Below are 17818 nucleotides of genomic sequence, written 5' to 3' on the forward strand. Positions count from 1 at the left end.
AAGAGGGCAGTTTTGCAGGCCCTGCGGAACTGGTTGAGGTTCTGCACCTCCTCCGGCAGCTGATTCCACCATTGGGGCGCTTTTATAGAGAAGGCCAGCTCCCTAGTTGTTTTAAGTTTGGCCTCCTTAGGCCCAGGGATTTCCAAAAGATTTTGTGAACTGGAACGCAGTGCTCTCTGGGGAACATATGGAGAGAGGCGGTCCCTAAGGTAGGCAGGTCCTTGGCCATATAGGGCTTTATAGGTGATAACCAGCACCTTGTAACGAACCCGGTATACAATTGGCAGCCAGTGCAGTTCCCGCAGCCTAGGCCACACGTGTTCCCACCGGGGTAGTCCCACTAGCAGCCTGGCTGCTGCGTTCTGCACTAGCTGTAGTTTCCGCATTCGGTACAGGGGCAGCCCCATGTAGAGGGCATTACAGTAGTCCAATCTCGAGGTGACCGTTGCATGGATCACTGTTGCCAGGTCGCCTCGCTCCAAGAAGGGGGCCAACTGCCTTGCCCGTCTAAGATGAAAAAAGGCGGATTTGGCAGTGGCCGCTATCTGGGCCTCCATTGTCAAGGAGGACTCCAGTAGCACTCCCAAGCTCCTGACTTCATGCACTGGTACCAATGGCGTCCTGTCAAAAGCTGGAAGGGGAATCCCTCCTTCCAGGGTGCTGCGGCCCAGGCAAAGGACCTCTGTCTTCGCTGGATTCAATTTCAGCCCGCTCAGCTTGATCCAGTCCGCAACGGCTTGCAATGCCTGGTCCAGATCTATAGGGGCATCGGCGGCCCGGCCTCCCATCAATAGGTAGAGCATACTGCTGACAACCCAGCCCATGTCCCCGGGCGATCTGGGCAAGGGGGCGCATAAAGATGTTAAATAACATTGGAGAGAGAACCACCCCCTGAGGCACTCCACAATTAAGTGGGTGCCTCTGAGACAGCTCTCCCCCAATCGCCACCCTTTGTCCCCGACCTTCAAGGAAAGAGGAAAGCCACTGTAAGGCTAACCCCTGAATCCCTGCGTCGGCAAGGCGGCGGGTCAGCAGCCGGTGACCGACCATGTCAAACGCCGCCGATAGGTCTAGCAACAGCAATACCGCCACACCACCTCGATCCAGTTGTCGCCGGAGATCATCCATGAGGGTGACCAACACCGTCTCTGTCCCGTGGCCCGGGCGAAAGCCGGACTGAAAAGGATCTAAGGTGGAAGTGTCATCCAGAAAACTCTGTAGCTGCAACGCCACAGCCCTCTCTATTACTTTGCCCAAAAGGGCAAATTTGAGACCAGCCGGTAATGCACCAATTCGGTCGGATCTAATGTAGTTTTTTTCAAGAGAGGGCGGACCACTGCCTCTTTCAGAGGAGTTGGAAAAAGACCCTCTGAAAGAGATCTATTTATGATGTTCCATATAGGACATTGTAACTCCTCCTGGCAAGCTTTAATTAACCAGGAGGGGCAGGGGTCCAGATCGCAAGTTGTTGGGCGTGCAGCAGAGAGGATTCTGTCAACTTCCTCCAAGCTGAGGGGGTCGAAACGATCCAGGATCAAACCAGAAGGCAGGCACGGAGCCTCGAGTCCACTTACTGTATCCAACATGGCGGGGCAGTCGCGGCAGAGCGATGGACTTTGTCTGTAAAAAATTTCGCAAAAGCCTCACAGCCTATCTCCAATTCCTTAACGTTTGGCTTGCCTTGCAGCAGTGTAGTTATTAGGCCACACTCATGATGCCAAAATAGAAGGAACTGCATTCCTGTGCGTTCCTGCTAAAAAAACCAAAACAACCCTGCTTAAAACAAGGAAAGTATGTGAATAGTCTCTTTCCTCTTATATTAGAGGTTCTTAAAATACATTTATTTGACTCAGATGAAGCTAAATTCACCTGGAGTCCTTTGAAAGGATGCCGTTATTGCCAGTAAACCTTCACAAAGCTGGTCTGTCTATCAGTCTCTGATAGATGGGGTTCTATTTCCTAAAAGACTGGCTTTGGAACTGTAACACACAGTGATATAAATAACTTCATTCAGGCTGGATCCAGGCCGTAAAATCAACGGCGTCCAAGCTCTTTGATTCCCAAGTGCTGGTATTCTTTGCATTTCTGCCCGTTAACTTCCAATAAAGTGATGAAAAGAGTTCAATATCTGGAAAGAAATGAATGGGAAGAGCTGTTTCTAGTTATTGCAGAAAATCTTGGGTTTTGTATAGTAAGTAATTGGTATGAGACAAGAAATATAAAATTAAAAAATGATTTTGTTGATGTTAGAAAAAAACAAACACACACATATGGAGCACCACTTTAAAAGATAGTTAGTATTAAGCCAGCGTGGCAGAGACAAAAATCTATGTGATATAAACAATGTTTTTATTAACACCAGTGCATTTAAATTATTTGAAAACAAACCTCTTAATCAGTTAGATTTTCCACATTTCTATGCACAAGATTCCAGCATCGTACTCACAGCCTCTCCAAAGGAGGTCTGTCTTCCAGATGTATAAATTCTGCTTAATTAATCTTAAAGAGCTCTTTATAGATCTGTTCTAACCCTAGAAGCATCTAAACCTGATTCTGTTCTGAGGAGTCTGATTCTGACTTTGGATAAATGGTGTCCTGTGCAGATGTGCTCCTATACCATTCCCATTTATCCTCTGCCTGTATAAACAAAGACTTTTTAACAATAGGCTTGAGATACTTTGAAGACTTGACTTACAGTGACTCCATAGAGTTTTCAAGACAAGAGACTAACGGAGGTGGTTTTTCCATTGTCTTCCTCTGCATAGTGACCCTGCTACTCCTTGGTGGTCTCCCACCCAAATACTAACCCAGGGCCAACTCAGCTTAGCTTCTGAAATCAGACAAGATTAGACTAGCCTGGGCCCTCCAGGTTGCGGCCCTTGAAGATTAACAAAACCATTCCAGCATAAATTCTTTGTTTCAGTTCCAAAATACCTGCTTTAGACCCAGGTTTCCTCTTGGATGCTCAGTTTAAGATACTGACCAAGAGCATGTTTTATAAGATTCTATCTACCTGACAGAAGAAGCTAACTTCTGTGGTATGAGCTTTAGTAACTTTAGTAACTAGGCTACCGAAATGTACTTAGTCTGGGACCAGGGCTTTTTTTTTTGGTAGAAAAAAACCAAGTAGGAGCTCATTTGCATATTAGGACACACCCCCTGATGTCACCATTGTTTCACACAGGGCTTTTTTGTAGAAAAAGCCCATCAGGAACTCATCTGCATATTAGGCCACACCCCCTGACACCAAGCCAATCAGAGTTGCATTCCTGTTTGTTTCTGCTCAAAAAAAGCCCTGTGTGGGACTACCATTGACGGCTGCTCAGAAGCTACAGTACATCCAGAATGCGTCAGCCCCAAGTTGGGCTCTCCTGATTACTGGTATACTAAGTTCTGAGCAGAATTCAAAGGGCCAGTACTTACCTTTTAAAGCCAGTTACAGTTTTGGCCTGGGGTATCTGAAGGAGTGCCTTCTTTCTTGGGCTCCCTTCTGCTTGTTACAATCCAAGAATTGCTTTACGGTTTCCTCTTAAATGGGATTAGCATTAATTGATTTCATTGGTTTATGGTGTTTATTTTACACCCCATTTTGAGAATATTAAATGTTCAAAAGGAAGCTATTTCTTTTTTGAACTATGTAACTGTAGAATTGTATCATAAATGCATGTACGAGCTCTCCTTAGGGTATCTTTACTTTCCAGGCACATATCACAATGTATTTTATTCCCTTTTCTCTTTGAATGTGAATGACTAGCATTATGTACTGAAGCACATTTCATTCCTGTAACTCTGACACTGTGTCGTGAACAGAGTATGTGAAAGGATCTAGCTAAATCACAGGCCTCTCTTTACCTTTACTGTTATTTCATTCACTGCAATCCTTTTTGACAATTTGGAAGAAACTGGATTTCTGCTATAGCTCGGAGATTAGATAATGAAGCAGTGTTTGAGTGATGTCTGTCTGATCACTTTTTGGCACCGTTGTGGGCAGATGTGAGCGTTTGGCATCTTTCTGTGCCCTTCCACATCATTCATCAGTCCTCAAAAGTGCTCTGCTTCCTGCTAGAACAGCACATTGACTTCCAAAGCTGTTTTTCCTGAGGGCTTCTCAGCACAGAGGTAGCAGAAGGTACATGTCAACACAGCTACTAAGCAGAGAGGAAGAGGTCACAGAGAACAGGGTTAAATGGTAATCACACAGTTGGATTTACCACTCCTAGGGCTGCCATGCTGGGAATATATGTTCTTTGCAGGCGCAGGAGTATGTGCCACCTAGGTATGAACATTAATGTGTTGACCATGCTGTGGACTTGCTGTGTTCTTTGCAGCCAAACAGTTGCCGGGATAGGAGGCCCTGAAAGTTTACTTGCAGAGATTAGAAGTAGACAATTTTTCATATTGGCCCCAACCCTTTGTGTGCCAAGGATCTCTAACGTACAATGAGTGCATTCTGATGGATGATTACTGCAATAGTCATTCTCTTCTGGGACTGTTGTATCTTCTTAACGTGTGTGCATGCAGGGGAAGGCTGCTTATAAAATGAGCCTCCGGTATGATTTAAATGCACGCAGTGCTGTAGCTTCAAGGGAAGTCAGACAAGCCTGGAGTCCCATTGGTGGATGGGAGACCTCCTGGTCGCTCAAGCTCAGTGGTAGAGCAGCCACTTGGCATTCAAAAGGTCCCAGATTCAATTCCTGGCATCTCTTAAAAAGGACCACATAGTAGGTGATGTGAAAGATCCTGGAGAGCTGCTGCCCTTCTGAGTAGACAAGACTGACCTTGATGGACCACAGATCTAGAGAAGTTAGCTGTCTTGGTCTGTTGCTACAAAATGGTAGAGTCCAGTAGCACCTTTAAGACGAACAAATTTTACTGTAGCATAAGCTTTCGAGAAACACAGTTCTCTTCGTCAAATAGTCTTAAAGGTGCTACTGGGCTCTTTACTTGATGGACCAGTATAAGGGTGATTCATGTGTACTTTACATATGTACAGGGCTTTTTTTGTAGCAGTAACTCTTTCGCATATTAGACCACACACTCCTGATGTAGCCCATCCTCCAAGAGCTTACAGGGCCTACTGTAGGCTTCAGGAAGATTGGCTACATTAGGGATATGTGGCCTAATATGCAAAAGAGTTCCTGCTACAAAAAAAGCCCTGCATATGTACCTGTGTCTGGCATGTTGAGTTCCATGAAGGGATGAAAAGGAAACAAATGAATTACTTCAGGCTTGCTTGCATGAATTCTTCATGATTTCAAGGATATCTGGCTGTCCTTGACCAGAACCAGAGGTTTTTTTTGGCCCTGGTGTTGACCTAGTGGAACTCTCTGCCAGATACCACCAGGACTCTGAGGTACTTAATGCAATTCCACAAAGGCCTGTAAGGCAGATATGTTCTGCCAGGCTTTTGGCTGAGGACAGCAGTGGTTTTCCACCATGGTTGGTACCCTCCTCTTTTCTTCCATCTTTTTTTCACTTCAGCCTCCTGCCCTGCCTACAAGTTGGCAACACAGTCTGGAATGGGTTCACAACTAAACCAGTGATGCCATCTGGACATTATTTAACGATATAGGAATGACTGATTTATTAATTTTAACTATGTTATATTGATGTTTTTAACCTCTGTTGTATATTGCTGACAGCCCTGTGCACTTAGGGACTGGGTGAATTATAAATTTAAAGTATACATAAATATCGGGGGTGGCCAACGGTAGCTCTCCAGATATTTTTTGCCTGTAGGCAAAAAAAAATCTGGAGAGCTACCATTGGCCACCCTTGAAAATGATTAGAGCCCAGCTTCTGATTTAGCCAGAGGAGGTACCAAGCGTCAGCACCAGCAATATATTGTCGCCTTCCTACCTGCCTACCTGTCTGTTGCATTTTTACCCTGCCTTTCCTCCAAGAACCCAGGAAGGTCCTACACAATTCCCTCTTCTCCATTTCATCCTTGCAATAATCCTCTGTGTTTAGGTTAGGTTGAATGTATATAACTGGCTTAAAGTCATCCAGCAAACTTTCATGGGAGAGTGGAGAGCTGAACATGAGTCTGGCACCTTAACCACTATACCACACTGATTTTCCACACTGTTTTTATGATAACTGCACTCTGAGGGATCCACAACAACAACCGGTTATGGCAGGATATCCCAGATGGCACCAATAGCTTGTAGTGATGGGCATTCTTATGTGTTCCTTTTCTTTCTCTTCCCTCTCCCTGCTTCCCATTTCTCCCCTCTCCCTGCTTCTTGCTAGTATTCCATCCCACATTCCATGTCTTCCCTCCTTGTACATACAAGGATGCTGATGAGGTGGGAAGAGAAGAATATAATTATTCAGTTTCCTCGTGTCTCCTGAGTCACTTCTTATATGTTTTTAGAGATATGTAAAGGAAATAGCAATCAAGTGTAGAACACTCTATTTGCCTAAATGTCTCTTGTTGTAATCTGTAAGTATTTAAAAGGGCTTAGCTTTGCTTGGTAATATTCCTGAGTCACTTCCAAATTTGACTGAGTGACCTCTGGAATGTTTGTTGAATATACCTATAGGAGTTGTTTCTAGATCAAACTGCAGCTTGGGAGCCACATGTGGCTCTTTCACACATGTTGTGTGGCTCTTGAAGCCCCCCCCTGCCCCTTTGGCCAGCTTGGAGAAGACATTTCTCTCTTTAAATCACTTCTACAAGTCAAGCCATCCAGTGGCTTGGAGAAATTGAGAATGTATTTAAAGTTGCTTTCTTTTCACCTCTCCTTCCCTCCCCCCTCCCCCTCCATTTATTTTCTGACGTTTATTCTTGTGGTTCTTACATTAAGCAAGTTTGGCCACCCCTGTTCTAGATATTAGGAAAGGGGAAAGATGCATCGCAGGGCCGAATCTAGAGGGGGGCAGAGGGCGGTGCTTGCCCCGGGTGCCGATGGAAGAGGGGCACCAAATTGGGTATGGAGTCCATTGTATTCTGTCGGACTATAAGCTAGAATGGCCCATAAGGGGGCGCCATTTTTTAATTTTGCCCCCCCTTAAAAAGCATGTAGATCCAGTCCTGATGCATCGTATTGGATTTCTTGTTATCTTTTTCTCCATGATCTTTTAGAACCAGTTTGGATAAAATGAATGTGAGATATGTCCCTGAAGATTCAAACTGATTTAAGACTATGGGCATCTCATGGCTATTTCTAGATTTTTGTGGAGTGTTGTGTCAGAAGTCCAGGCTTCAGATTCAGTGGGAGCTCACAGGAGCACAGCTCCTGAACCTTTCTGAGAGTTCCACCTCCTTCTTCTGAGAGTTCCGCCTTGTCTATTGAATAGTATGTGCAGCTGCATAACAATCCCTGGATGAGCTCCACCACCTATTTTTCAACAAAATGACCCCTGCAGAAGGCTATTTGCTTTCCTATTTTCTTCACTCCTCCTTACTTTGAGTGCTCGTTAGACAAGGAGAATCTCTTACAAGGATGGAAAGTTGGAGATGGGTCACAACAATCTCTTCAGGTCACCATCTCTTCCCTGCCTTGTGAGGATCACATTTTGAATGGAGAGGATTTGTTCTGTAAATTTCAACTGGACAAAATCTTGAGGCATTTATAATTGTAAAAAAGAGTAATGTTGCTTCTTCTAGGTCTCATTGTGCATGCTTTAGTCATAGAGATCCCAGTGAAAGAGAAACGTCTGGCAAAATGTTGTGGGTTTTGACAAGGCTTGTGAAAATAAATAGCATTCTTAAACAAAAGTCTGACTAATTGTGACTAATTCAGTTCAATGAAAAACAAATGGAAGATTCGCTTTAAAACAAAACCCACATTGTGCTAGCATCAGTCTGCATGTCTAGCTTTGGAGCTAATGATGCCTGTAATGTTTGGTGCAGAGACAAGTGTCAAAGTCAAAATTAAGTACTTTTGGGAAACAATCCTGAGCAGATCTACTTGCATCCATTTTATTCAATTTGACTTATTTATTTTCTGTCATTCTTCTCTCCTCCATTTTACCTTTGGAACAACTCTGTGAGAGAGGTTAGGCTATGTGTGTGAATGGCCCAGGGTAACCCAGCAAACTTCTATGGCAGACTGGGGATTTGAACCTGGATCTCCCAGATCCTAATCTGACACTCTGACTCCTACACCACACTTCCAGGAAAGTGTTTTTAGGGTTGCAGCTTTTATCTCTCACTAATTTTGATTAGTGAGGCTACCGGCCCTTGATGGGACACCACAAATATCAGCACTGTCAGTCAAGAGCATGGGCTGGATGCTTCCCTTTCAATGGAGGTCCACAGCATGCACATTGCCAAGGTGGTGTATTATCACCTTCGCAAAGCTTGGCGACTGGCCCCCCTCCTGCCCCATTTGGACCTAGCCACAATAATCCATGCAATGGTCATCTCCAGATTAGACTACAGTGACTTCCTCTATGCTGGCCTACCCCGAGACTGACCTGGAAACTCCCAACAGGTCCTGAATGCGGCAGCATGAGACTTGTCGGGAACGCCATAGATGGCACATATATAACTGGAGCTGCACCAGCTATACTGGCTTCCAGTTGAGTACCAAGTCAGATTCAAGGTATTGTTTTTGACCCTTAAGGCCTTGAGCGGTCTGGGACCAACATATCTGCAGGACCGTCTCCTCCGTTATGTCCCTAGTAGAGCATTATGCTCCACTGGCAACAATGTACTGGTGATCCCCAGCCCTAAAGAGGTTCAGCTGTCCTTGACAAGGGCCAGGGCTTTCTCAATGCCGGCAACAGCGTGCTGGAACTCTCTGCCAGATTATATCTGGGCCCTACGGGATTTTAGGCAATTCTGTGGGGTCTGTAAGGCAGAGATGTTCTGCCAGGCTTTTGACTGAGGACAGCAATGACTGGCATCTTTTCCTTTCTTCTTATCCCCCCCCCCCGCCCCGAAGTCCCCCCCTGTATGCTCTAACAATCTGGATGAAGAATACAATTAGCAGGATGCCATCGGGGTTTTTAAAATTTTATTGTTTTAATTTGTCTTATTGTGTAATTTTTAACCTATGTATTGTTTTTACCTGATGTACGTTGCCCAGAGCTTGACTTGGGCAGGGATGGGGTGATTCAGTAAATGTAAAGATGATGAAATGTTTAAGCATGTGCCTGACTATTCCATTGAAACAGATAACTGCTTCATTTTGGGATTATCCCCTAATGAATGATGCCAGTTCTGTCTGTTTAGTGCCATCCTGTGGTGAAAACAAAGAAACTGTGCATCTAGCTTAGACATCAACTTCTTCTGCTATAAACACCTTAGTTTGATCCATGTTGATATGTGAAGTGACTTCTAGCCCTTTTTAAACACTTAGCTTGATTTCAAAGCACTGCCACTATTCCCTTTGTTCAGCAACATTTAAGATCATGATGCTGAAAGTAGAATCTTATAATTAGCCCTTGTGGAGCTTATGTACATACTACATAGTGTTACTTTACAAATATGGTGTCAGTGTTTTTACAAATGTGGCTTCCTGTGTTATGGCCAGATCCTTCAGTATACAGTAGGTCGTAATGCATAGTGACTACTCTGTACCAGTTGCCTCTGAGAAATCTCAAGAGTTGTCAGTGAACAGCTGGAGTCAGAGGGATTTTCAGTTCTTTGTGTTTGACCTAAAAGATATTTCACAAAATTTTAGTTATCTCAGCTGATGCTCTGGCCAGATTTGCATCACTGACTTTGCATCACAGACTTTCCCTGGTTCTATCATTCCCTCTCTTCAGGGATTTCCTTGTGCATTCATCAAAGGATAATTCTCAGTGTTCTTTTAAGGGTGTGCCACAACCTACAATTGAAAAAAGACAGGAGAATTTGAGTGTCTCAGTCATGGGTATACTTGCCAGGCTGAGATTTTGAGGGGCTCCTATACTTTTAGACTGTGCAAGCCTTTAAACACAGTACTTTTTGTTAAAGGCGAGCCATAGACACATTTTCAGATTGTGCCATTTCTTTAGAGAGGAAGCTACTAAGGTTAGAAGTCAAGAATGAGTTGCTCTGATTTGTGTGTTTGAAAGAAGTTAAATGTGGTCGCTTTATATAAAAATATAAACTGGATTCAATTAAAGAACTGAGTTATGTTTCAAAATACTATATTCCTTACATTGATGGTGCATTCACACTACACTAAGTAATGCGTTTTACATCCGGATTTTTACTGTGTAAGAATAGCAAAAATCCAGATGTAAAACACATTATTTAGCGTTGTGTGAATGCACACTGATATTCCACTCTTCCTCCAAGGAAATAAAGTCAATGTACATGATTGTACCCATGTTATCCTCACAATAACTGTGTGATGCACGTTAAGATGAAACTTAATGATTAACTCAAGGTTGTCTGCTTTTCCGCAGGGGAGTTTAGGTTTGCTCTCTCTTGATACTGTGCCCCAGGTTCTGGATTCTTGAATTGAGCAGAGCCCTTGTAATTCTGATGTACTAGTCCACTTTCTTTTAGCAGTAATGAGTAGAATTTCTTCTTGTATTTGTGTTTGTGTGCATGCACGCATCTGGAAGTCATGGTGACCTCTGGTGACTGACCCCTACTAGGGGCCTGAAGGATAGAGAGCTGAAAAAAGCCTGGCCTTACCTTCCAGATTGCCGGTGTTTCAAGAAGGTCTCCCATCCAAGTACTTGCCAGAATTTACTCTGCTTAGCTTTGGAGATCTTAGCTTTGGAAATCTTGACAGGGCTACTCAGGTCAGGGCATGAGTAGAATTTCTTGATAGCATGCCTGGATATTATTCATTTATTATCAAGTTAGAAATCACCTATAATTGCCAGGCTGAAGTGCTGAGAGGCTCCTATACCTTTCGGACTGTGCAGCCCTTGAAAACCACAGTACCTTTGACACATTTTCCTTAACCACCACTTACACTATAAATTGGTGCCCCAGAAGCTGGTGGTGTGTCGCCTTCATGGTTTAATTTTTAAGAGCTCAAGGATATTGATCAATGAATGACATTCATTCATGTTGCATGTAAAAGTAGAGATGATGATTGGCGTTTTGACTGGAGACAGTGAGTCGCTTGCAGCCTCTGTCTTTAGAGCTGCTTTTTCAGCCTCCCTTGTGTTTGCTTCTTGGTATTTGCTTCCTTTCCAGTTTTTTCTTCTTCTTTTGAAATGAAGGTATCTGGACTGCTAATTGATCTCACTTGTGCAAACATTGCTTGTGTTATAGATGCTAGCCCTTGTCAAAATCCTATGATTTGACAGCTCGACCTCTAAAGCACAGGAGAAATCAAACTGTTAATTGAGTCTCCTTTTAAAGTTTGCTTTAAGTATCAGCCGTGTTGGTCAATGTCACAGCACTGTTAGTGTAAGAGTTAATTCTCTGGCAGAATGCACATCTTATAATATAACAATATTCTCTCTTTTAAAACACATTTATATCCTTCAGGGTTTGGAAAAGAGAAAAGCAAATGTTTTCCTTCTGCATTTACACACAGATCTAAAAGGAACTATAGTAATTTCCTGTGAGTTTAGAGTGACCTCATTTTAAGACCTAGAATTCGCATGTCAGAATGTAGCTGAAAGTATGAGCCTGTATCTAACTCCAAAGCTTAGTTGTGAACTGGTCTTAGTTCAGGGTCCCCCCTCCCCCAACCCCATGTTAGGGTTCTATTGAATTTTGAAATACCTGTTAGTGTTCATATTTTTGAGTAACTGAATAGTAATGCAAAGTCTGAGTTCAGGGTATGCGCTAAGTTTATAAGGTTTAGATGTTATAATTGTTTTCATTCAATTCTTGGAAAAACAGGCAAATAAATGTGTCGAATGTGTTAACGAAGTGTAGTAATGTGAATGTACACATTTGACATCTAGATAAATAAATGTGCTTAGTGGTTTTAGGTGGAATGCAAAGCTTTTAAATATTTTTAAATACTTTTTTGGTGGGTCCAGTCATACAAAAAATTATGTAGTTTATTCACTTCAACAAGCCTGATGATCTTAGTTCACAAAGACAATAGTCAAATATCCCCTCAGTGGACCTTAATGGTTCTGGTCATGGGTTGGAGGAGAGAACTCTGCTTCTTGGGAATGTACGTGTGTGTGTGTGTGTGTAAGGAAAGTGCAGTTTCAGTTGCTGGAAGAGGCTGAGAGGGAAAAGACAATGGTGTCTGCTGGAACTGACTGGAGCACGTTGGGGGTTCAGAATCGCTCTTTGTGGATCAGCTTTGGGGCAGTGACTGTCTTGTAGAAGTGCTTCTGTATCCCCCAACAGTTCTCTGATTGTAAATAAAGTAAATACCTCCCCTCCACCCCCCATTCTCCATTACTCTTCCAACAGGGACCAACCTTGGTACACACTAGCCTCTAGAACTCCTCATTGCTTGGAGAATTGTGAAGCACATAACTGCTGTGAATTCACCAGTCATTCAGGGCAGAACTATATATGTCAAGAACATGGAGCTTTTGCTAAACATCTGGTGGCCTCACATCAGGTTTCTCAGTTCTCCTCCATAATGTGCAATACAACTGTATCTCATATTGGTGCACTATTATGTAGTGTGTTTTCCTGCATCTGTTCTGTCTCATTGACTGCTGCTTGCAGGGGCAAGGCAATGCACACCCTAGTGAATCTTGGCTGTATGGTAAATTGTGTTACATACTGTGAAGGCAAAAGGGGGACCTCTACCCAGGGGCTGCTGTTTTTGGTAGCAGTCTGTATGTAGTTCTGCCTTTAATATCAGACAAACATACCAGTTCTGCTCTGCCAAATCTTGAAGTACATATGGAAATTGTTTAGCACAAACATAGCATCATAATAAGTTCATACTTGTACTGAATAAGTTGGGGTGGGGAAAATATATCTGCTCCTTGTTGCATTGCATATGTCCCCTAGCACAGACATTGTGACAAGTATCTTTGAGTTAACGTCAATTGTTAAAAAAGAGATACCTATCTATATGTGCTGTTTGTGTTGACAGTCCTTATATTTGTAACTGTGTGTGTGTGTGTATATATATATATATACACACTGGTGCTCAGTCTTTCCTAGAAATGTATTTTGAGGGGGGGTAGAGGAAGACTAGCTGCACTGCTCAGCATCTCCTTCAAAGAATTCATGGGTTTAAATGAATTATTTAAATGGACATGGGTTTAAATGCCTTGACATCATGAGTGGGGACATCCAGTCTGGGTGATAGGTTCCCAAAGCTAGTGGGAAAACATGGCTTGTCTGGGAAAATCTTTGTTTTCATTGGTTCTCATGATAATAATGGAAACTTACAATGCTCTTGATTTCCAGGGTCTTGGTTGGGGCCCCCAAAGCAGATTCCAAATACAGTGCCTCTGTTAAGTCCCCAGGAGCTGTGTTTAAATGTCGTGTTCACACCAACCCAGAAAGGCGATGCACAGAACTGGATATGGGCCGAGGTTTGTATCTGTATATGCTATTTCTTTTATAAACTTTGAAAACGATGTCTCCTGTTGCCATGTGTTCTAGAACTTTCATGCATGGAACTCCACTTTGTATTGAAATTGTTGTATAAAACCAGCTGTGATATGGCACGGAACCCACCTCCTCTGAGGCTTTGGATCTGAAGAGTCTGGTGGTCCCATGAATCCCCTGAAGATGCAGCTGGAAAGTTCTAGTGATCAATGGTAGGGTCACTGGCCAGTTTGGCGGGGAGGTGTTGGCATGCTGTTAGCCACTTGGGGAGCTGAAAGTTATCCTGAAAGAACAGCTGGGTCATAAAAAGAGACAGAACTCCAAGACTGGAGTGTAGTTGGGCTGAGTGCAGTTGGGTTGTGTCAATTGCCCAAAGATGGCCACATCTACCAATATCACCAGTGTATGGGCATATCTGAGCAGGTGGGCAATTGTCAAGGCTGACAAGATGAGGTGATCTAACAGTACCAGAGAAAAGAGGGAATGGAACTTTATGAAGATTTTTGGATGGGGCCTAAACTCCAGCAGGTCAGGACCAAGGAGAATTCCTTGGCCAGTCCAGAGCAAGAGGGCATGCAAGAGGGAACAGGAGGTTGCCTGGGATGTTAAACGCCCTCCCTACCAAGGATGAAGGTTAGCCAGTAAGCCTGTTGCAGCTGGCATCGATCCTCCCATGATGCAGAAAATGCCCTTACTTTGCCACCCCGCTCTGCAGTGGTTAGAAGATCAAAGTTAGCTGAAAATGGGCATGTTTTGAATCAAAAGTACATCCGGCTCCTAAATGAACAGCACCTTGAGTCAAATGTTTTCTGAAGTTGATAGGGAAACCTGTACTCACAGTTCCTCTTGGGACATTTGTGAGTACTCACTGTGCTCACTGCTTCCTTTTAACCTTCTGGGTACTACTTCTAGTGTTCATGCAATGCTGGTGTTATTCCTGCACTTGACTGCTGATGAGAGTTTTCAGTTCCTTTTGAGAGGATAAAAAAGTGTACTGGACATGAAGATGTTCTTTCCTAGCATCTCACCATAAGATACACACTGGCATTAGAAAATGGTTTAGAAGTTGACCTTTGCACTATTTAAAAGCTCTCTAGCCAGTATCCTTATGACACATTGCAAGTCTCCTATGGAAAAACATTATCCAGATACTGAAACACTCTTGGATTCAGGGCTTTTTTTGAGCAGGAATGCAGTTCCAGCTGACTTGGTGTCAGGGGCGTGTGGCCTAATATGCAAATGAGTTCCTGCTGGACTTTTTCTTTATAACCCCCCCCCCCCCAAAGCCCTGCTTGGGTTCATTAAGAAAGCTGGTGGGTTCATTTGAGAACTACACATTGTATGCTCCTGTGCAGGAAGCTGTATTATTGACAAAATAACTGAAGTTACAGCAGTGAGCCTTTGCTGCAGAGATTAAAGAAACTGTCACAAACTGCATTTGTTTTAGGTAATACTCCAGCAGCAACATGTGGGAAAACCTGTCGGGGGGACCGAGATGATGAATGGATGGGTGTGAGTTTGGCAAGGCAGCCCAAGGCAGGAGGAAGTATATTGGTAAGTCCATCCTGCCCTTGATCTCCTTGAAATGATCATGTCACATTGTCACTGATGCTTAACCTGCCTTAATTACTGTGCTTTATGGATGTCTGGCAAGGTCCAGTTAAAGTAGTAATCGCTTCCTTTAAGAGAGAGGCAAATCAAGTTTTGGGACGATGCTTATTTATGGAAAATTATCTTCAAAAGCAGTTATACCTGATTCTGTCACCCCTAAGGGCTTCCTTTTTGAAAAAAAATTGTGAATGCTTAAAGTCTTGGATTGGTATGAATAACGCTTTGTGTTTTTATGAATGAGTGTGGTTTCATTTCTTTCATTTTTTTAAAAAAAACCCAAACCCGCAGGATTAGTAGTACATGCTTAAATACAGAGATAAAGATGCATTATATTTCAGCTCATAATTTTGCAGGCTACCTTTATGTTTAAGCTAAATATAAAAGATTTGAGTACTGAATGGCTTCATTATGTTTGTAGTTTTGCACCCAGAAGAGAGAAGTGCATGTTTATAATGACACCATTAGTGAAGTACTGACATTAGTGGGAGATTATGGTTTTCTGTATTTAAAGGAAATGAATCACCAAAGGTGGCTTGTTGGGAAATGGATATGTGCACACTAAACAGCCCTTAGCTGATCCAAAATTGTCACTTTTTTTTGGAGAAGATTTTCAGTCTCTGATTCCACAACCCTGAATGGCCTTCACTTGCCCTGTTTGTGTGTGTAGGTGTATGTGTGTGTGTAGGTCATGCAAATCAGGTCTTTCCATATTTGGATATCTCTATGAAGTCTGTGGTATAATTAGCAAAATCTCTGTGAAGAAGGGCCTTACCATTCTCTTACCTCATGAAGCTTCTGATTGACATAGGTAAGTATAAACCAAGCCAAAGTGTTTCTGGGGAAAGATTGCCTCTCCATTAAAACCGGAGGATATAGGTTCTGAAGCCATTTTCAGTGGAAGCTGATGTTGGTGAAGTATATTTGTAAGCTTCCCTTGCAATAGTTTTAAGAAGGGATACCAGCTTCCAGGTGGGCCCAGGGGATTTCCCAGAATCACAACTCATCTCCAAACTGCAAAGATCAGTACCTCTGGAGAAAACAGATGCTTTGGAGAGTAGACTCTATGGCATTGTGCCCTATGGGGGCCCCTGTCTGCCCCAGGCTCCACGCCAATCTCCAGAAGTTTTCCCAAACTGGAGCTGGCAACTCTATCCTCCACACACACACACACACACACACGGTGGCTAGGGAGGACTTCGTAACTGTAGTTTTAAGTATTGTCCTAAGGGTGTATGTGATGGACTGCACTTTTAAAAAACTTAGAATATAGATAAAGATATATAGATAAAGGACTGTAAAGGATTAATTCTTCACAGAGCCAGAGAGCCTTGAGTGACAGGCTATTCCAAGAGATCTGATTGGTTAGCAGCAGTGGAGCAGAGAAAGACTTCTGAACTGGATGCTGAGAAGGATTCAGTCTGATTTCATCCCTAGCTGAGAAGAGTCAAGTATGGACAGTTTTGGAATTCAGTCCTGACTGAGAGCAGTTTAACACGGACAGGAGAAGTGGGGGAAAGTTGGCAAGGATGAGTGGGCAGTTAGAGACTGCCATTCAGGACAAGGAAAAAGGACAGATCTTCTATATAGAGAAGATGGATTTCCCTACCAAATCTAAACAGAGGGATAGCTCTGAAGATTGATGAGATCTCTAGTCTGGTTTGAAACTGCCTGTACAAACCTTAAGAGTCAGTTAGAAAATTCAAGACAAGTACTGGTGTTTCAAGAGAAGGGGTTTGGAAAGAATGTACCCACCTTCTGGAAACCAAAAGAGTCAGAGAATACTCAAAGAAAGTGTACAGGAGTGTTTGGGAAAACACTCGAACTAAAGCCTCTCAACATAAAGATTAAAGTAACAGTAAAAAACTTAAACTCTTATTGGCCTTAAACAAAAACTAAAGTCTGTGCATGTACTAATTTTACCTCAGAGTTATTTATATTGAGTCACATCAGAAATTTCAACCCCTGATTTCACCCTCTATGTTGAATAAAATATTTTGTTAATTTGGAATATAAAAACATCTTGAGTGCCATTTAAGTTAAAGGGAGCTCCCAATTCTTCCCTCAGGTTTTTGGGCTGAGTGAACAACCAAAATATCGCACTGTGACAGGGTGGGACAGACAGAGTTCTTCAGGAAGGAAGAAAACATATTACTAAGGCAGCTCAGTCAGTAAAGGGAAAGAAAAAGGGAGGGAAAATCTTGTCTCTGAGGGAGGGAAGTGGGCAGGGGTGCATCATAGTATGGTTCTTTAAATCAGCCAATGAAAAGGCAAGTTCACATGCTGACTGGTGTTGTATTAAACTGCAGTTCTGTTCAGTCTCAGCCTGGGATGGGAGGCTAAATGGAGGACCAGAGATTAATTAAGTGATGACAGTGGAAGCTTAAAATACAGTTTTAGAAAGTCTTTTGGATTTTGAAGTATCAACATGAGAATTGCTGTTTGTATTAATTTAAGTGTTTCAATAACACAAACAGAAGTTCCTAGTTCCTCCCATGTAATGGCTGCAAAAGCCATTCTCTCACTTGTTCTGAAAAAGTAACCAGGGGATAGTGCATTAAAAGTTGGAGGAAAGCCACACGCCCTGGAGTCTTACTCTTTCAAGCACCTGCCCTATTTATCATGCTCCTTATTTTTTTCCTTTCATCCTTCTCCTCCAAAGTATAGCACTGCCCTTCTAACCCCTAGGTAGCTTTCCACCCACTACAAAATGACTTGATTTCAGATTCCACATTGTATATCAAATTCTGTATTTGGATTTAAGTCCTGTGGCAATCTCTTTGTGCCTGGAATCTGAATTCATATAAAAGCCCTATTGCTCAA

General features: G+C 42.9%; 1 protein-coding gene across 1 annotated transcript in view; it reads left to right on the forward strand.

Annotated features, from left to right (window-relative positions):
* ITGA9 (integrin subunit alpha 9) overlaps positions 1-17818 on the forward strand; it is a 297444-nt gene that overhangs the window by 12896 nt on the left and 266730 nt on the right. The window contains exons 2-3 of the mRNA XM_060247617.1: positions 13244-13371; positions 14835-14941. Of these exons, the coding sequence (XP_060103600.1) occupies positions 13244-13371; positions 14835-14941 (235 nt within the window). The remainder of the gene's footprint in view (positions 1-13243; positions 13372-14834; positions 14942-17818) is intronic.

This window comes from Heteronotia binoei, chromosome 10, assembly GCF_032191835.1.
Source record: "Heteronotia binoei isolate CCM8104 ecotype False Entrance Well chromosome 10, APGP_CSIRO_Hbin_v1, whole genome shotgun sequence".
Taxonomy (NCBI): domain Eukaryota; kingdom Metazoa; phylum Chordata; class Lepidosauria; order Squamata; family Gekkonidae; genus Heteronotia; species Heteronotia binoei.